We start from the raw sequence: 20574 nt of genomic DNA on the forward strand, positions 1-20574 counted from the left end.
TTGGAGACTTACCTCAGGAAGCACGGGTGGCCTAGTGTGTTAGCGCGTTGGCCTCTCACCGCTGTGGCCCAGGTTCGAATCCTGGCTCAAACTGGGGATTTTTTCCGGGTTCCTGCCTTGAATCGAATTTGTCACAAGTGAGTTGAAGTTATTCTCCCGTGTTTCCAGTCTTCTCGGATAAGGACACTAAACCGGAGGTCCCGTCTCTTCAAGCTGTACACTAAACCTGAACCGAAGGGACGTAAAAGAACCACTGGGGACGCAATAAACCCTCTGGCAGTGACCACCCCCAGTGACAGTGCTTAGTGCTTAATGCCTCCTAGTATTAGCGAAAGCTACTTATAGGAGTAATAATAAAACAAAACAAAACAAACCTCTTTCGGTGCGAGTTTCTTGGGTAGCCAGAGCTTGGAGACTTACCTCTTTCGGTGCGAGTTTCTTGGGTAGCCAGAGCTTGGAGACTTACCTCTTTCGGTGCGAGTTTCTTGGGTAGCCAGAGCTTGGTGACGTTCTGTGCTAGTAGGCATAACATGTCGTACTGCATGGGGTCTGACCAGTGACGCTCACTATAAAACCGCCAGCGCCTGGGGATAGACACGTGATCTTATTATCCAATATGTACCATGCAACACAAACTACCGTGATCACCTTATGGCACTTTTATAAAGAATGCCAATATCATTGAAGGAATCTACTTATTTGATTGACATGACCTTTTCTAGCCAACCAGCGTGGCAAAAAAAACTTGAGTGCAGATCAGAACACCGATGGAATCCACCTAGTTGTGAAGTCTGTGTCAATCATAGCATTCATTCGTAAACGTTTTTGATTTTTTTAGTGGTCACGGTAGCGCGCGCCACATTCTAACACTTTGTATGGGTGACCATGTAGCGCGCGCCACATTTTAAGACTTTGTATCGCACATACGAAAAACGTGGAAACTCTGTGTTTTAATGTTAATCTAGAACCAGCGATCTTTGAACCAAAAAGGCGTAGGTCCATGTGTAATGTATGTTTTACTGAGTTGGGAAGTCATTCGAAGAAAAAAAATGTGGGTCTTATACCTGTGTATAAACAGAGAAGTGATTAACTCACATGGCGGCCTCTTGTAGCGGCGTCAAGTCGTTCTGTACCGCGATCTGATGGAGGATGTACTCCGCCTCAGCCGACAGGCGACCAGACCATCTGCTTTGACCTTCACTTTCCTACACATGGATTCAGGAAATAAACAGTAAATACAAACAAGATGAACAAGGAATATTAACAAGATAAACAATAAATACGAATAGGATGAAGAAGAGATGCAAACAGCGTGCCATTACCTCTTTGGTAAAGAATAACGAAAGTCAAACGCGTTCCGTGTATGTGTCAAGAGTGGAGCATGCCGTGCGGTGCATGGCTTACCTCCTTGGCTCTGTTCAGGTTGTGCGGTGCATGGCTTACCTCCTTGGCTCTGTTCATGCCGTGCGGTGCATGGCTTACCTCCTTGGCTCTGTTCAGGTCGTGCGGTGCATGTGTGGTACCTCCTTGGCTCTGTTCAGGTCGTGCGGTGCATGGCTTACCTCCTTGGCTCTGTTCAGGTCGTGCGGTGCATGTGTGGTACCTCCTTGGCTCTGTTCAGGTCGTGCGGTGCATGGCTTACCTCCTTGACTCTGTTCAGGTAGTACGGTGCATGGCTTACCTCCTTGGCTCTGTTCAGGCCGTGCGGTGCATGGCTTACCTCCTTGACTCTGTTCAGGTCGTGCGGTGCATGGCTTACCTCCTTGGCTCTGTTCAGGTCGTGCGGTGCATGTGTGGTACCTCTTTGTCTCTGTTCAGGTCGTGCGGTGCATGGCTTACCTCCTTGGCTCTGTTCAGGTCGTGCGGTGCATGTGTGGTACCTCCTTGGCTCTGTTCAGGTTGTGCGGTGCATGGCTTACCTCCTTGGCTCTGTTCAGGTTGTGCGGTGCATGGCTTACCTCCTTGGCTCTGTTCAGGTTGTGCGGTGCATGGCTTACCTCCTTGGCTCTGTTCAGGTTGTGCGGTGCATGGCTTACCTCCTTGGCTCTGTTCAGGCCGTGCGGTGCATGGCTTACCTCCTTGGCTCTGTTCAGGTTGTGCGGTGCATGGCTTACCTCCTTGGCTCTGTTCAGGTCGTACGCGATAAACTCGTGCAGCACGGCACCGTAGATATCTGAGAAGTTGGGGTAGATCGCGCGCACACTGCTAGGGAGGTCTGGCCGCTAGGAAAAAGGGGAAAGAGTAGTCAGACACATAGGATTGGCTAGATAGGTTAGATACCCAAATAAGGTATTTCTACGAGTCGCTCGAGCTCATTGTGGCTTCTGGATGCGCGCCCCTATTTGTTGATAAGACTTGCTCTATTTCTGGCTTTTCCCTGAGGGAGGTGATTCTTTTCAATCTAATTATACTTTTGAGCATCCCCTTCCTCGGATGCTAGGTGCTGTACATCCCAAAGATTCAAACAAAGGCTCACAGCATACCTTTCCTGAAGAAAGTGATACTTTGACTCGGCACTCGCCACTAACGCGACACTTGGAGGACTTGGATTGTAGGATAAACCATTGATCGATGCCATCCACGGGGACAGACTAACAAAGACAGAACGCATTAGACAGTTTGGACAACTTTCATCAAATGGTGCAATTATCGTACATTTAATGAAATTTTAGAAGAAATGTTTCGGAGCTCACAAACATCGTGTTCAAAAATTTAAATAGCCCTTTCCCCCCTTCCATCTTTTATCTCACCTTAACAGGTATCTCAAGGTAACCCAGGAAATCATCAATGTTCTCATTATCCGTGGCCCTCGCTGACTGAACAACGTCTTTGAAATATCTAAAAACAATAGACAACATAATAAAGGTGGTGTTGGTGGTGGTGATGGTGATGGTGGTGACGGTGATGGTGTTGGTGGTGATGGTGTTGGTGGTGATGGTGTTGGTGGTGATGGTGTTGGTGGTGATGGTGTTGGTGGTGATGGTGTTGGTGATGGTTATGATGATGATGATGATGATGGTGTTGGTAGTGGTGATGGTGATGGCGGTAGTGATGGTGACGGTGACGGTGGTGACGGTGGTGACGGTGGTGATGGTGTTGGTGGTGCTGGTGGTGTTGGTGGTGTTGTTGGTGGTGATGGTGATGTGATGGTGATGGTGATGGTGATGGTGATGGTGGTGGTGATGGTGATGGTGATGGTGATGGTGATGGTGATGGTGATGGTGATGGTGATGGTGATGGTGATGGTGATGGTGATGGTGATGGTGATGGTGATGGTGATGGTGATGGTGATGGTGATGGTGATGGTGATGGTGATGGTGATGGTGATGGTGATGGTGATGGTGATGGAGGTGATGGTGATGGTGTTGGTGGTGTTGGTGGTGATGGTGATGGTGGTGGCGGTGATGGTGGTGATGATTGTGATGGTGTTGGTGGTGATGGTGATGGTGGTAGTGATGGCGATGGTGACGGCGACGGTGTCGGTGATAGTGATGGTGATGACGATAACATACCTCCCGACGCCTTGGAATCCCTTGATTTTCGTCAGCTTGTTATCATTATCTGTGAGCATGTCTTTATCGTCGCAATCCCTACAGCAACAGGAGACATATGGAACATACTCTCTCCTTACCACTAGAAGAGGGACATGTGCTGACCCAGGATTGGCTAGGGAGAGTATTTTTTAAGCATAATATACATTCCTTTGAGGTAAGATAACTATGGGACATACCACTACTACACCTACCAGACATCGACGTGCAGCTTTTCATTACGAGCGTCTGTCACTTCCCTGAGAAAAAGGGGAAAACAGCACAGTACAATATATATATATATATATATATATATATATATATATATATATATATATATATATATATATATATATATATATATATATATATATATATATATATATATATATATATATATATATATATATATATATATATATATATATATATATATATATATATATATATATATATATAAAATGATGGTTGAAGGCTTTCATAGAAAGTGCTCAATACTCGAAAGTAGAGCGGTATATATATATACACACCATATATATATATTTATATATGGTGTATATATATATATATATATATATATATATATATATATATATATATATATATATATACACCATATATATATATATATATATATATATATATATATATATATATATATATATATATATATATATAAAATAATGGTTGAAGGCTTTCATAGAAAGTGCTCAATACTCGAAAGTAGAGCGGTGTATAGGTGTATAGTGTTGTTTGAGAAAAATACAAACTACATAGGTTTCCCTACAGGTCTGTTTCGTGGTTGCCCACTCATCAGGGGAAATCCCCTGATGAGTGGGCAACCACGAAACAGACCTGTAGGGAAACCTATGTAGTTTGTATTTTTCTCAAACCAACACTATATATATATATATATATATATATATATATATATATATATATAAGTCAGCGTTTACTATTATATGCTAGTCAAATACTTACAAGGTAAAGCTCTCCTCCCAGGTCGGGTTGAGCGTGTTTTCGCGAACGGTGGTAACTTTGATAGACTCGTCTTTAAGTAGCTCTCGTAGCGTGGATCGCTTGCGGAGTTTCCCGCGCTTGTTCTTATTCGCATCTGTCTCCTCCAGCTCCGAGCGCATCAATCCCAACATGCAATACGGGTCGCTAAGACCTGTTGTCAAATTGACCAATCAAAACGCGTTAGGATAGAGAAGAGTCATGTAGAAGCTATCAGAAGATTTCACATTGGATTGGTGCACCACAGACGAAGAACGAGAATACAAGAAAACAATGAGGTAATCTAGCCAATCCTGTTAGGCCTTACGAGCAGGCTTCTACACTTTTCATAGAGAACGGTCAAATTCAGCATTCCTCGAATTAATAACAATGTTGTCATTGCAATCTGTAGTTTCCTTGTAGTTCTAGAAATATCATACCTCGTGAGAAATCCCCGGGTTAGGGTGGGGTTGGGAGAAGGGGTTTGGGTTGCGGGGACTGGGGTTAGTTCCCATTCCCATGAAGTAAATATAGATTTTTCATACAAATTATGCGCTTGTTAATTCAGACCTCCCCTCATCGTGGTACTTTTTGACTTAAGCTTCTTTGTACCAAAATACGATGCACGACTAATGGAGGAGTGTCTAGTTTTCTATTGATTGGCTCTTTACCGTTTGCATCTTTTGCTTCGAGATTTCTCGCTTGGACAACTGAAAGAGAATAACCAGAATGGTCTTAAATCAGTATCAAGGAAGAAAAAACGCAGAAAAAAAGACAAGTTGAGGTCCCTTACCAGTGACATGCATGAAGCAAGTCGGGGGCTGCAAACGAAACAAATATCATTACTTCAGAGAACCGTACATATTTCAAAAACATTTTCTTATATCAGTCAGCAATTGTTTTCTATCAATAGACCGTTTTCACAATGTTGCGCGTGCATCCAAAATGCCACAGATGGGCGGGCCACAGATGGGCGGGCCACAGATGGGCGGGCCACAGATGGGCGGGCCACAGATGGACGGGCCACAGATGGGCGGGCCACAGATGGGCGGGCCACAGATGAGCGGGCCACAGATGGGCGGGCCACAGATGGGCGGGCCACAGATGGGCGGGCCACAGCTCTACAGCTGATCCAAGCAGAAGAAAAGGAATTCGACTCGAAAACTCCGAGAAAATAGCACTCTGACAGCATTTTCTATAGCTTCTTTGTAAACTTTACTTTGTACACTATTTTAGATCAGCTGTGGCCTGCAAGTCTGTGGCATTTTTTTATGCGCGCGCAACATCGTGTAAATTATAAATTACCAGTCGTTCTTTGGCTAGCGTATACAGTTCGTGGTGCCTTTCTTCTGATATCTTCAGAGCCTTTAAAAAATGTCAGAAAATTCAAAGCATGTCTACAAAAACGGTCCCTAACAAATTAAACAAATTAACAAATTAAAAATATAGTTTGGAATCAAAGTGGGCGGACGGACAAACGGACGGACGGACGAACAGAAAGGCGTTCCAGACTAATCTACCAGCTGGCAGACACACCCATCAACCAATGGACAGCCAAAGAGTCCAGACATCAGGAAATATAGAATGATGTACGGGTCAGATGACCGGATGTTTTATGTGTATACTGTACCTCCTGTGCGTAGCCATATAAGTAGCCGGGCGTCAGATGACCGGATGTTTTATGTGTATACTGTACCTCCTGTGCGTAGCCATATAAGTAGCCGGGCGTCAGGTGGCCTGTGGTCTCCTGTGCACCAAGTCTATGCATGACGGTGTACAGAACCTCACAAAACAAGGCTTCCCTCTGAGAAGTAATAACAAGAGCTTTGTGAGCCAAATGGTTGCCATTGATGACTTCATGCTGATCAAAGGCAGGGGGGGTCGGGGGCCGGGGGTGGGGGTGGGGGTGGGGGTGGGGGTGGTTGTAGTGGGTGGGGGTGGGTATGGGGGTAGTGGCTGGGGAAAAAGGGCATGTGTCTCTCCTGGTGAGGATATTCCAAGCACAAGCATGATGAGGGGTGGGAGAGGGGTAAAATTTAAGCCAGGAGGGCTGTATGTGCTATGCTATGGTCAAGGAGAAGATGCTTCTTTTTATTAATAGGAATTTACTCCAGAGGCGGATCCAGGATTTTCAGAAATAGACAAGGGGAGGGGAACAAACACAATTTATGGAGTCAAAACAGATTGCAGGAGGTGAATTTGTGAATTATAGAGCTCTCCCTGGCCCCACCTCTTCCACACTGTGTTCTCCTCTCCTGTTAGTTATGTACCCCTAATACCTTTATGCATGCATGGAGGTTAGCTTCGTGGTAGGGGAAAGAATTGGGGAAAGGGGGGTGGTCATTCCAAAATATAAACTGTAGCTAATAGAAGCCTATCGTCCAATTTTTAATTACCTGTTGTGTATTAATTACCTGTTGTGTATTAATTACCTGTTGTGTATTAATTACCTGTTGTGTATTAATTACCTGTTGTGTATTAATTACCTGTTGTGTATTAATTACCTGTTGTGTATTAATTACCTGTTGTGTATTAATTACCTGTTGTGTATTAATTACCTGTTGTGTATTAATTACCTGTTGTGTGGTAATGGATGTTTCAGCACTCTCAGATGACTTGACCACCTCATTCTTACAGCCCTCGCCCTCTTTAATGCTGTCAAGATCTTTAGGCTCTGGGAGGCTCTGCAAATAAATGTAAAGAAGGTCAGGGGGGAGAGGGAATGATAAGGGCAATAGCAGTGGGTAGGGCACATGTCGCCATATTATTCTAAATTATATGACAATGACCAGTAGGGTTGTTGTTGTGCCCCCATAATTTTCATAATGTTTTGGAGTGTGCTCCCCCCCCCCCACAGTTTTCAAGGCCATCTATGACTTTTAGAAGATAAGATAAAATAAAAGATATGAAGATAAAATAAATGAAGTTTCACATGACAATTGATGTGAAAAATATTAAATTTGGAAATCTGCTTAGGACAGAGAAGCTTGGAAAAGAATAGATATAGCTTTAGATACATACCCTGTTTAGGACAGAGAATATATAAACCTTACTAGTGGCCATTTCTGAGTATAGTGAGCGAAGGGGAGTAGCCCCCCACCCCCCCCCCCTCCTGACACCAGAACCCATTGACCACACTTTCATATAAAAAAGTCCTACCTCAACTTCCTCTATGACTCTTTCATTCCCTTCCCCTTTCCAATCCAGAGTTGTGAATTTTTCAAAGAAGCCTCCATCATACTTCTTTGCCCTGAATGCAAAACATAAAACATTAGAAACACAGTATACACTTTATATACACAGTGTGTGTGCACCCTGTACGCCCACTTGTGTATGCTAAATACAGTATACACTTTATATACACAGTGTGCGTGCACCCTGTACGCCCACTTGTGTATGCTAAATACAGTATACACTTTATATACACAGTGTGCGTGCACCCTGTACGCCCACTTGTGTACGCTAAATACTTGTTTTTATGTTATATCTACATAATATCACTATGAATTAAAATTAAATCTGGCTGCAAATTCAAACAGATTGCTACTTCTTTAGAAGTAATGTACCCCTATACATTATGGACAAATATAGAAATTATGGACAAATATAGAAATAGCCCTAAAAGAAAAAAAAACTTTTGGTTCTAATTTTAAAGATTGCAAGTATTGCAGGGTTACATAGTGTATATCTTTGCAGGGTATATGAATACAGTAGAATTACGATTTTACACAGCAAATACATATACAACCTCCAGTTGACTATTTTACACAGCAAATGCATATACAACCTCCATTTGACTATTTTACACTGCAAATGCATATACAACCTCCAGTTGACTATTTTACACTGCAAATACATATACAACCTCCAGTTGACTATTTTACACAGCAAATGCATATACAACCTCCAGTTGACTATTTTACACAGCAAATGCATATACAACCTCCAGTTGACTATTTTACACAGCAAATGCATATACAACCTCCAGTTGACTATTTTACACTGCAAATACATATACAACCTCCAGTTGACTATTTTACACAGCAAATGCATATACAACCTCCAGTTGACTTATTTTGCTCTAGCAAGAACATGCTGCCATCTGACCAATAAAGTGTGCCTTAACTCTAGAACTTGCGAATTATAAATTATTGAGTACCTGAATACAGTCTCGTAATAGGAATAATCATAAAACATAAGAATGCTCTCATGCACTTGGTACTGTATAAATCATGTTTGCAAACCAACAAATTTGTTTTGATAATGATGATGATAATGATGATGATAATAAACTAGTGTTAGATGGGTCATTGATGTAATTCTTTGATATCAAATAGATAGTATAGTTATTTCCTTTACTCTTGTAATTAAAAAGTCGTTGTTACCTTTGAAAAACTGAGTTGCTCTTTTTGGTGCAAAGCTTTAAAAAGCGGCTCATATTTCAGCGAAGACCTATTGATATGTTTTAAAAACGAATACTTGTCACGCAAAGATAGAGTAAGATACTTAGTGACCCCACTTAGAGCTTCTACTATTTATAGTAAAATCAATAGTGTTATAAACTTTGGTTAGTTCTCGCTCCAATGAGAGTAGCCTTCCGATATTTAGACATGACAATAGTTAAATTTTTGCATTGCAGGAATTATTAGGCGTAACAAATAACTTCAAAGTTGATAAATACACTTAAAATATCAACTGTAAAGTAAATAAGCTTATTTTCACATAATAACACAAACCGATCACATGGTGTTGCTCCTAGTAAATAAGAAGCTTTGTATTGGTCCGAGAGCTCTTGGCAGACACCGAAGTTTCTGGATTTTCGAAGTCGCTCTATCGTGGCTTCGTGTTCTATTTCTTCTCGGGAAGCCATTCAGAAGTCTGCCACGCGAATTGGAAGCACTAAAATGGCTTCCAAAGGCCTGATTAAATCGTCTTCACGCTACGTGGCTGCCACTAAACATCTTGTCGTATTTGCAACCCGAATTAGTATTCATGCATAAAATGCAAATTTGCTATGCGATAGGCCCACTGTTTAGATAACTTTTAGCCTTCGGGACACACTCTTTTAATCACAATGGATATTTGAAGTAGCAATTTATCAGTCAAAAGCAACACGTTAACCTCTAAGATCGCGCCAAAAGACCACACAATTGTGTTGAGCTGCGTTGTTTTACTTCCCATATTTCCCTATATATAAAGGTATGAATAAAAATGAATTAGTCCCATTACTTACCAGGCAAAACACTAGCCGTGTAATAGCTAATACTAACTATTTCTTTTATCCAGCTGTGTTATTGGGAAGGTTCAAATAGTATTAAGGTTAAAAAGATATCTGAGTGTTTCGCGGGGAATTTGACCACTTGAATGCCAAGAACCAAGTCCCCCGAGGCGCGGGGAAGGCCGGTAGATAATTGATGGTATGACCCTACCTTTGTTCAAAGTGTTTCAAAAGTACAACTTCGAAATCCCCTTCCATGTTTTACAGATGAAGTCTCCAAAACATGTGATTCCCTCGGTTGTCAAGTGTCCTCGAAAGCGACGATCGTGAGATTGTCACGTTTTCCTTTTTGTCAATATTTGGGATATTTGTCATCGACGAAATACAAGAAGCAGAGAAAAAAAAAAAATCTTGTCTATCAATTGGGCTACCTTTGCACAAAAGCTACACGCCGATACCAAAACTGCAAAAGAAAAAAAAAAGAAATATGATAAAGCTTTCTTTGGGACTTTTATGCAAAGGAAATAAGGCTCAGGTGCTACATAGATTCAAGTTGAAGAACAAATAGTTAAACAGCAGTTTGTTACTTTCTAGTTCCTGTTTCTATATTTACCCACAGAATATTTTGGGCTACCTGTGGCAAGTCGAGATCCAAAATGGCGGCAAAGTTGACATCTTTGGTGATACAGAGTAAAAATGGACGTCATCTTCAATTATAAACATGTTCACAAGCCAGGAGTACATAGACCGTAAAAGCGGTAAAGATAGATTGGGAAGGCTTGAATATTTACAGGCTTTGGTTACCGAGTTTCAAGATACACACAAGCAAGGTCTGTAATGACAGACCTCCAGACCACTAAGTTCTAAGCTATGCTATGCCTAGTATTAGCGAAAGCTACTTATAGGAGTAATAAATCGAAGTATGCTATCTTCTTCCTATAAGCTTAACTTCTATTTAATGCTTCACACGTACTTATCATACAGCTACTGTGCTAAACAAGCTCTTATTGCTTCTTCCCACGCAGACCGATCAGAAACAGTACAAAACCTCGATTTGGAAAATGTTCATGCTGATTACCTTTTATCCTTTGGGACTCATCGTGTTATGGCCTGCTAGCGGGCTCATTGCCTAGCATACAGCTCACACACTCAGCCTATTACATGAAACATTATATGACCATCTTGTTACACCCTTTTTGACACCTAGATAATGTCTTTTAAGTTTGGTTGTCAGGAATGAAAATATTTCATGTTTTTTTATGACATTGAGGTAGCAGACAGGATTGTTTTAATGGATTGTTTAATTTCACAGACAACAAAGAGCAAGTTCTAGCCAACCTTGCAAACTTTGCATATGATCCCATCAACTACGAGCATTTCAGAAAGCTGAATGTGTTGGATTTATTCTTAGGTAAATGCCATACACTCTTTTTTTAATATATATATATATATATATATATATATATATATATATATATATATATATATATATATATATATATATATATATATATATATATTATAAGAATGGGCAGCCTTAGATCTCATCAAAATATTGTTTCGTTAGTCTGAAGCACTCTAAAATGCAGAATCAAATTTTTTGTTCGTAATAACAACCTTTAATACGGCGGGATAAATGCAGGCGACTGGAACAAAACCATGGTTTGCAAAAAATCTTGGACACTCTCTGAAAATGTTGCAATAATTTCAGTCGTCACTGTAAATCAGCTAAAAGTTTGCTATTTTATTTTTGATGACATCATCTTTGAGAAATTATATTTTCCCTAAAAGCAACTTAATCCATTATCATCAAAGCATCAAACAGTTTTCCAAGTCTCTAACTCAAATGACTTGCCTTTAGATTCAATAACTGAGGAAAATGAAAAGATGGTTGAATTTGGTATTGGAGGCATCTGTAACTGCTGTTTAGGTAAGGATGAGTTGTGCCTTTAAAATTATTTAGGCTGTAAAACTGGATAAAGTTGGCTCTTTTCTTTCTTTTTATTCCATTCCTTTTTCCCTAGTTTTGTTTATGCCATTTATCACACCACAAATCCTTTACGTTTTCGAAAAAAATACCTGGTACATACATTGAAAGAAGACATTTAGACAAGTCCCCCTAAATCTCTTTTAAATGAGCCCCTGAAGACAGAAAAGAAGATAACCCCTGGGTGCTTAATAGGGCTTTGACTTTTTTTCTCGTTCTCCTCACTGTCATTATCTTCCCTAATCCCCTCAATCCATTGTTCTCACCAACACTTGACTCAAATTTATCAGTACTCCTTTTATGACCATACATCACCTTATAACCACCCTTTACAATCTATAACCATACATCACCAAATAACAACCCTTTTCCATCTATGACCATACATCACCTTATAACCACCCTTTACAATCTATAACCATACATCACCAAATAACAACCCTTTTCCATCTATGACCATACATCACCATATAACCACCCTTTACCATCTATGACCATACATCACCTAATAGCCACCCTTTACAATCTATGGCCATACATCACCAAATAACCACCCTTTACAATCTATGGCCATACATCACCAAATAACCACCCCTTACCATCTATGACCATACATCACCTTATAGTCACCCTTTACAATCTATGACCATACTTCACCAAATAACCACCCTTTACCATCTATGACCATACATCACCAAATAACCACCCTTTACAATCTATGACCATACATCACCAAATAACCACCCTTTACCATCTATGACCATACATCACCAAATAACCACCCTTTACAATCTATGGCCATACATCACCAAATAACCACCCTTTACCATCTATGACCATACATCACCAAATAACCACCCTTTACAATCCATGACCATACATCACCAAATAATCACCCTTTACCATCTATGACCATACTTCACCAAATAACCACCCTTTACCATCTATGACCATACATCACCAAATAACCACCCTTCACAATCCATGACCATACATCACCAAATAACCACCCTTTACCATCCATGACCATACATCACCAAATAACCACCCTTTACAATCTATGACCATACATCACCAAATAACCACCCTTTACCATCTATGACCATACATCACCAAATAACCACCCTTTACCATCTATGACCATACATCACCTAATAACCACCCTTTACCATCTATGACCATACATCACCAAATAACCACCCTTTACAATCCATGACCATACATCACCAAATAACCACCCTTTTCCATCTATGACCATACATGACCAAATAACCACCCTTTACAATCCATGACCATACATCACCAAATAACCACCCTTTACCATCCATGACCATACATCACCAAATAACCACCCTTTACAATCTATGGCCATACATCACCAAATAACCACCCTTTACAATCCATGACCATACATCACCAAATAACCACCCTTTACCATCCATGACCATACATCACCAAATAACCACCCTTTACAATCCATGACCATACATCACCAAATAACCACCATTAACCATTTATGACCATACATCACTAAATAACCACCCTTTACAATCTATGACCATACATCACTAAATAACCACCCTTTACAATCTGACCATACATCACCAAATAACCACCCTTTACAATCTTGTAGATAAGCAGAACAAGCAGTTTATCATTGAGAATGGAGGCATTCCTTTGATAATCAATTGCCTGTCAAGGTCAGTTTCATGCTCAGCTAAGTGGAGATAGAGAATGGCTATTGGCATAAGACGCATCCAACACACGTAAAAATAAGATTTGACAAGTGGAAGGGGAACCTTTGTTTTTGTTCCTTCTCCATCTTTGCCTGCTTAATTGAAGTTCCTTTAATTTTCCTATTTATGCAAACTCTTATGTCTAGCTGCTTGTTTCACTGATGCCCCCGTGGTTTTCCCACAAGCTCTTCCATTGCTTCCATTTCCATCTCATTTTTCTTTACTAGTAACAAACTGTCTTTAAAATTACTTTGGTTTTAGCATTGATAAAAGAGGAGAAGATTAAGTTAATTTAAATCTAATCCATGTTTTATCCTTTAGTTCAACTGAGGAGACAGTGTTATCAGCCCTCACCTCTCTAATGTTTTTGATGACACCAGCAACAACAAAAGGTAAAACCAAGAGAAATGCATGACTCAAGTAAAGGCTTTGTTGACTAAGACATTGTGTTATTTTTTTGTTGCTGCTGTCCAGAAATCTTGTGTCCTGCTGTAGTGGACTGCTTACAAGAGTTTGCAGATTCATCAAATAAACGACTCAGCAACCTGGCTAAAGTTTTCCTCAAGGTAATAAAAGTGACTTGTCATTCCCTCGTCTTCATTCTACCTTGCCCTTATTTACATTTATCTTTTTTATTATTATTATCATTATCACCATCATCAACATCACCATCACTTTTACCATCATCATCACCACTAACATCATCATCATTGCCGTTATCATCATTATCATCATCATTATAATATTATTATATCAACACCACCAATACTACCAGTATAATGATCATAATAATAATCAGCATCACCACCAATACCGTCATCACTACTATCATCACTACCGTCATCACTACCGTCATCACTACCATCATCATCATTGTTGCCGTTGTCGTCGGCGGCGTCATCGTCGTTGTCGTCGTCATCATCAAAACCACCAATATTATCACTGTACCATGACCATTATCATCATCGTCATCATCATCAAAACCACTAATACCATCACCATATCATGACCATTATCATCATCGTCGTCATTATCATTATCAACCCCACCCATACTGTCACCATACCATGACGATTATCATCATTTCTGCTAATACTACCATTATTATCATTGTTATGGTCTTCATCAGTACCACTAGTACTGGTAGTAACATAATCATGATTAGTGGCGCCAGCAAGTATTTTTGCCATCATCATAATAAATGATCTCTAATATGACAGACAGGTTTTATGATTTTTATACAAGACTTTTGTAAATTGTGTGCTCTGATTGGTCAGGGTCTATGTGTTATTAAGTGGGGGGTGAACAGGTTTGCGGATTGCTGGATTCAGCCCAGAAATGCTCACGGCTTACGGATTCTGATGATTATTGCAGCGGATTGGCGGATTTTGGAAATACGGCGGATCACGGATCTGTCGACAATTTGGGCCCGGGTTTCGGATTTCGACTGCTTTGATGGTCGAATTTAGGGTTTTAAATGAATTTCAGTTGATGCTATTATTTATCTGTCAAACCATGCGGATCACAAAATATATGCGGATCCATGGATTTGCCCCGAAAATGTAGCGGATCGGCGGATTTACATAACCCTATTCAACCCCCATTAAGTGATACACACATGCTTGGCATCAGCAGGTTCAGTACTCCCCAGAACTACTAGATTGTAACTATCTGCTCCTCATTGCGTACTGTTTTGTTCATGACTTGCTGTGACATCGTCTGTGAATCTATTAGAGGAGAGACACATGCAAATTGAGATCTATGTACTGTATTTGTTAAATAGATATCAACCAAAATTGTTATTTTTCCAGGATTATCATAAACCATCATATTGACATTCAAGATGTTTGAGAGGCCACTGCAAGATTTTGTTTAGGGAGATAGTTCTTGGTCTGTCTACGTGATACTCTCTCCATGATGAGTGAGCATGCACTTCAGGTGGCAACACTTTTAGAAAATATCCACACTACAGACGTGCTAGTTTTACTATTTAACTACAGGTAACCCTAGAAGTATCGGCGTTGTTAGTAATCGATTCTCACTACAGTTAAGTTGGTATTACCATTTAGCTACGGGTAATGCTAGAAGTTCCAGCGTTGCTGATAATACTGTACATTCTCACTACAGACCAGTTAGTATTACCATTTACCTACATTTAACGTTTTTGGTGACAATATGCAGCAATCACGGGTACACTTAAAACGAGCTTCTAAGGTCATCCTTTTGCTGTTGACACAGGCGCGTACACAGGGGGGTGTGCAGGATTTGAGGTGTGCGTACACAGGGGGGTGGGCAGGGTTTGAGGTGTGCGTACACAGGGGGGTGGGCAGGGTTTGAGGTGTTCATACACAGGGGGATGGGCAGGGTTTAAGGTGTGCGTACACAGGGGGGTGGGCAGGGTTTGAGGTGCGCGTATACAGGGGGGTGGGCAGGGTTTGAGGTGTGCGTACACAGGGGGGGTGGGCAGGGGTTGAGGTGCGCATATACAGGGGGGTGGGCAGGTTTTGAGGTGCGCTTATACAGGGGGGTGGGCAGGTTTTGAGGTGCGCGTACACAGGGGGGTGGGCAGGGTTTGAGGTGCGCGTATACAGGGGGGTGGGCAGGGTTTGAGGTGTGCGTACACAGGGGGGTGGGCAGGGTTTGAGGTGTGTGTACACAGGGGGGTGGGCAGGGTTTGAGGTGTGCGTACACAGGGGGGTGGGGGCAGGGTTTGAGGTGTGCATACACAGGGGGATGGGCAGGGTTTGAGGTGTGCGTACACAGGGGGGGGTGGGCAGGGTTTGAGGTGCGCGTATACAGGGGGTGGGCAGGGTGCCCCCCCTTGGCGGCCAAATAGTGGGTAATTTCCTAATCTTCAAATAATACTTTTTCCATATGATTCTAATGACTGTGCACCCCCCTCAGCCAATCCTGGGTACGCACCTGCGACATGTCAATTATCTGTTGCCTGTCGGAAAAGTCTCCAATTAATCTAGTGCGAATACCAAGGCTCAATTTAACAATAATCTCTAAAAACCAAGGGTCAAAAGGGCATACAAAGTTTATGGTTCCTGGTGATAGTATACAAGAAATATATTGATTTGACGATTTTTCTGTCTCCTAATATTGATTGTATATTATCATAAGTACTTAAATTAACAAGCCAAATTTCCGAATGATATAACGAATGACAGAACAAAAAGAAAAAAAAAGAATAAATAATCGGGCGGGGATTGAACTCGGTCAAAAGAGAAAAGTGAAGACGGAACATTCGTGGAGGGTTGCCCAACACTGTCCCACATTGGCCATTTCGGAATGGCCATTTTATAAGCACTAGTGGCAAATGGCCAAATGGTAAAATAACACTGTAGCATAGGACTTAAGGGGAGGGGTGGTCCTATAGACCCATACTTAGGGCGCGTTTTTTACTCGTGATTCCGGAATGAGAATGATAAGAATAGAAATAGCGCGAGTTCGTTTATCCCGCGTTCCCATTCCGGAATGGAATGAAGGCCACAATGCTACCTGTAGCAGAATGACTCGAATGCCATTCTGAACATTCTCTACCAACCATTCCCATTCCAGAATGATAGGAAAAAAAGTGCGCCCTTAGCAAATATAGGAGCTATTCAGAATAAGAAGTACCAAGGGATAGGGATAGAGCTAGGAAAATAAATTTTCCATAGAATATTTGACCGAGGCCACCATTGGCCCCTATTCCCCGGGTCCCAAAAGTAGAATTTCTTGGTACAGAAGCAAATTGTACATAAGTCACCCCGGAAATTGTAGAATATAGGAAACATTTTCTTACCATTATGGCATTCCGGAAAAACTGGGGTCTCGTTTCGGAGTTTCTGATTAAATGGTTAAAGAACAGTAGTTCCGGTCGGAACGAATCTCCTGGCCAGATTAAATACAGCGGCCAACAACTAGGAACGAGTCCATTATGCTAGCATAATTTCTGACATAATTAAAAAACTAGCATAGTTTTTAGACTTATCTCAAAAAAGTAATGCTCGAAATAATTGTGTTTTGTAGACGGAAAATGGTAAACTGGTAAAACCAATTTGTCATTTTCATTTGTCATTTTTAACTTGTGAAATCTTACAAAGCATTTACGAGTTATTGGATGGACTTCTATGTCACTCGATCGTCAAATGGTCGGATTGATCATCCGTAAACTTTTTGTGGTCTTTCTGTGCTTTAGCAAAACAGCTATCCTTAGATCGTATATATACTTCCGGTGTTCAACTTCCGGTAAAGCCTAGTTATTCAGTTATCAATCAGCCGTCAATGAGTCAACATGTCAGGACAATTTCTCTGAGCGCTAAATTCAAATTTCATATTCTAAACCTAATTAAATATAATTCCTAGACTTAATTGTCCACCTAAAATGTCCCTATTTATAGTAAAATTATGCTATACCAAGCTTAAAACTTAGAACATGCCTTATTTTTTTTGACAACATTCTACAAAAAACGCGAGCTACGAGCAAGCAACCATTGCCTGGGCTACCTGTGCTCCTTCCCAGCGCGGTCAAGCGTAACTAATCGTACAACGGCGTCGGTCAAGGATGCTTGTGGCTACTTTCTCGTTTTAAAATACGGCTAGCGGCCAGGGAAAATAGTTTAGCTCGGATGTGTTGCCACATATCGAATGTAAGTGTACCCTGGCATAGACGACATTTGAGCGCTACCGAAAATGGCGCCTCCAACCTTGTTTCTTTCCTTAGTAGGGGGAGAGAAGTTATAAATCCCGTTAAGAACACCCCCCCCCCCCCCTAAACCGTGTATTACACGTGAATTTGACAACCACAAGGCATGTTTTAAGTTCTAAGGCAATTTTATTGACAACATTTCACACAAAAAAACGCTTTACTCGCCCCCTCTCAGAACAGCCGAATTCCGAGCTACGAACAAGCAACCATTGCCTGGGCTACCTGTGGTTTTATTAGCACAATCGATTTCGTCCATAAGCAACAACCGTTATCAAGGCCTTTGGTCACGTGTGCGCAACGGTCTCTATTTCCGCTGAAACGCCAGGGAGCTTGGGCGCGAAGACAAAAGAATGTGACGTCACAAATTTTGCATAATGCGAAGTGCAGTTCCCGGAACTCGAAGCTCAAGCGCAACACCCAAAACTTATCATAATCGTCAGATCAGGTATTTTAAACTTAGTTTTCCTTTACCTGGGTTGAATTCAGGGATTACGGAAGGGTCCTCAGGTGGAATCAGCACAAACAAACCTTTTGAAATCGTAATGGCGAGGCGCATTAACGTCTGCGTAATGGAAAATTCGTTGTATTGTGTTGTGCCTTGCCAGCTGTGGCTTACAGACTTTGAAGGACTGGCGGGGCGAACTCAGTCTTTATCTGTTCTCTTCTATTTTCAACTGTCCTGTATATAGCTTCCTTGTTGTGACAGTCGTGCTTAAATGTACGTCTTTTACCTGTGAAATTCAAAATTCAGCGTTTTAGCAATGTTTAGCGCGGCTTAATGAGAAGCAGTCTACGGACTGAGTGTGAATTAATGAGTTTCACACCCGGGCCATGCATTTAATGAGGTACGTTTTTACTAGGCAACGGGCCGACGCTTTCACCTAATAACAACGGCGGGAAATTTGAGGCAAATAACTCTTCAGAAATATTAGTACCTAGACGTTTGGCAGCGCACTTTGAAAAGCAAACAAAATTGTTGTCACTTCAAGAAAGAGTCTTACAATAATGTGCTAGTAATTAGAATTTGTAGAAACAACATTAAAGTGATGCATTCTACCGTTTTTTTTGAAGCTATGTTTCTGGTACGTTTCTGGCGACCTTCTAAACTTTCGAATTTTTGGGCAACTATGTCATAAGCCAAGAAACGAAATGAAACTTTCCCTGGGGCCTCTACAAATATTCCCCTCGAAGTCAGGAAATTTTGGAGACAAAAGAACGCAATATCGAGATACAACAAATGAATATTTGACACAAGCTGTATTCAGTAGCTCCGAGCACCTGTTAACTTACGACCTTAAGCTCGAATATCCAGGAAACGATAAAATATTATTAAGTAGTTTGTATGAGGCATTTGTAAAGTAATACTTCAAAAACATGTGCCTTACGTCAGTATGTTACCCTGGTTCCAGAGCCTCGTGCGTCTCTCTATTTAGTGGCCAGGCCACTGAATAGAGAGACGCACGAGGGTCTGGGACCAAGGTATCAGTATGTCAGCCGGCTCGGCAGAATAAAGGAATGTTCAAAAGCTAAACATGTCCTATGTCATAAGCCAGCAAATAAGAGATCATGTATCGCTAGTTGTTCTTTAGTTACTTAACTATTTATATACGAAGTAGAAACTTGGTCCGTTCGCCCTTCGCCAAACGAGACACGAAATTCAAACCCACGTTCTTTGGTTGCTTTCGCCGGAAATTATTCTAAGTGTGCTCACTCGTGTTTAGCGGCTAAATAGGGAAAACCGCCAGCTTGTAACATTCCATGCATGCTTAGTCACGCAAGAAACTAAATTGTAACCCGGTTTCTTTCCGTTTTTGATACCCTCTTCCATAAAAAAAAACAGAGATCGCAAACAAACTTAAATATTACTTTGTCTTACGATAAGACTGTTAAACCGGTTCTTGGGGTAGAATTTCTTGTTTAAGTAGACCGACTCTTTTCATAATTTAGTATGCAAATTTTATTCTCATAATCTATGTCACTAAACAAAGCTGATATCAGGCCCATACCCAATGGGGGGGGGAGGGGGTAGGGTGCAGGGGGTGCGAACGCCCCCCACCTCATTAAATGCATGGCCCGGGTGTGAAAACTCATTAATTCACACTCAGTCCGTAGACTGAAGGTAGTGTCTAATAGGGTGTCTTCAATACGTTTGCGTGCACCTGTTTTGTAGTTTTTAGTGACCTTCCAGTATCGAGTCGAAAGTGAAACTAACTCTGCTTGCCTTGCAAGTGGAAGTGCCCGTAGTGGTGTCCCTCGACAGTAGGACTTTTTTTTTACATTTTAGAGCCGGGAAAATCGCACGAAAACATGAAACTTTGTATTGTTAGTTTTCAAGTCCCAAACCTACTGATATATTGGTATAAACCTGGAAATTAAGAGTTTGATGCTACGGGTACTTTAACAGATAGACG

At 41.2% G+C, this 20574-nt stretch overlaps 3 protein-coding genes and 1 long non-coding RNA gene across 11 annotated transcripts in view; 2 read left to right on the plus strand and 2 right to left on the minus strand.

Annotated features, from left to right (window-relative positions):
• The window catches only part of LOC5520183 (BAI1-associated protein 3), a 37500-nt gene extending 27343 nt beyond the window's left edge, over positions 1–10157 (minus strand). The window contains exons 1-15 of one of the 6 annotated variants that reach the window (XR_007305183.1): positions 9263–9588; positions 7686–7776; positions 7103–7210; positions 6157–6330; positions 5832–5891; positions 5320–5347; positions 5198–5236; positions 4512–4701; positions 3746–3790; positions 3513–3590; positions 2751–2838; positions 2484–2591; positions 2115–2222; positions 1096–1205; positions 467–584 (exon numbers count right to left, since the gene is read on the minus strand). Coding sequence is in view for 5 of the 6 variants with exons in the window: in XM_048719609.1 (XP_048575566.1) it covers positions 467–584; positions 1096–1205; positions 2115–2222; positions 2484–2591; positions 2751–2838; positions 3513–3590; positions 3746–3790; positions 4512–4701; positions 5198–5236; positions 5320–5347; positions 5832–5891; positions 6157–6330; positions 7103–7210; positions 7686–7776; positions 9263–9396 (1479 nt within the window). In the remaining variant the exon portion in view is untranslated. Of the gene's footprint in view, positions 1–466; positions 585–1095; positions 1206–2114; positions 2223–2483; positions 2592–2750; positions 2839–3512; positions 3591–3745; positions 3791–4511; positions 4702–5197; positions 5237–5319; positions 5348–5831; positions 5892–6156; positions 6331–7102; positions 7211–7685; positions 7777–8911; positions 8980–9262; positions 9589–9759; positions 9896–9955 lie in introns of those variants that run through there. The other 5 variants (XM_048719612.1, XM_048719613.1, XM_048719609.1 and 2 more) reach the window with 5 other exon arrangements.
• A 189-nt stretch (positions 10158–10346) lies between these two features.
• LOC5520269 (armadillo repeat-containing protein 7) lies at positions 10347–15672 on the plus strand. Of its 2 annotated transcripts, none has more exons than XM_048719615.1 (7): positions 10347–10502; positions 11057–11155; positions 11606–11674; positions 13365–13431; positions 13789–13859; positions 13942–14033; positions 15279–15672. In XM_048719615.1, exons 1-7 carry the CDS (start codon positions 10466–10468, stop codon positions 15300–15302), a joined length of 459 nt encoding a protein of 152 aa, XP_048575572.1. In that variant the 5' UTR covers positions 10347–10465; the 3' UTR covers positions 15303–15672. The 2 variants fall into 2 exon arrangements, with proteins under 2 accessions (XP_048575572.1, XP_048575571.1); XM_048719614.1 differs by having other exon boundaries at positions 10362–10574.
• Positions 15673–17532: 1860 nt separating this feature from the next.
• Positions 17533–20134, minus strand: LOC116603614. Of its 2 annotated transcripts, none has more exons than XR_004290701.2 (2): positions 19762–20134; positions 17533–18894 (listed from the first exon to the last, which is right to left on the minus strand). It is a non-coding gene; the product is annotated as an uncharacterized LOC116603614 (long non-coding RNA). The 2 variants fall into 2 exon arrangements; XR_007305184.1 differs by having other exon boundaries at positions 19549–20134.
• LOC5520270 (signal peptide, CUB and EGF-like domain-containing protein 2) overlaps positions 18228–20574 on the plus strand; it is a 28560-nt gene continuing 26213 nt past the window's right edge. Inside the window, exon 1 of the mRNA XM_032365126.2 lies at positions 18228–18608. The gene's annotated coding sequence lies outside the window, so the exon portion shown is untranslated. The remainder of the gene's footprint in view (positions 18609–20574) is intronic.

Source organism: Nematostella vectensis, chromosome 12 (assembly GCF_932526225.1).
Source record: "Nematostella vectensis chromosome 12, jaNemVect1.1, whole genome shotgun sequence".
Taxonomy (NCBI): Eukaryota; Metazoa; Cnidaria; class Anthozoa; order Actiniaria; family Edwardsiidae; genus Nematostella; species Nematostella vectensis.

Excerpts from the sequence above, each read along its gene's own strand:
- LOC5520269 (XM_048719614.1), top strand. The coding sequence starts at position 10,466 with ATGTTCACAAGCCAGGAGTACATAGACCGTAAAAGCGGTAAAGATAGA. Across the intron at positions 11,156-11,605 it reads TGTGTTGGATTTATTCTTAG|ATTCAATAACTGAGGAAAAT; the intron begins GTAAATGCCATA and ends ACTTGCCTTTAG. Across the intron at positions 14,034-15,278 it reads TGGCTAAAGTTTTCCTCAAG|GATTATCATAAACCATCATA; the intron begins GTAATAAAAGTG and ends TTATTTTTCCAG.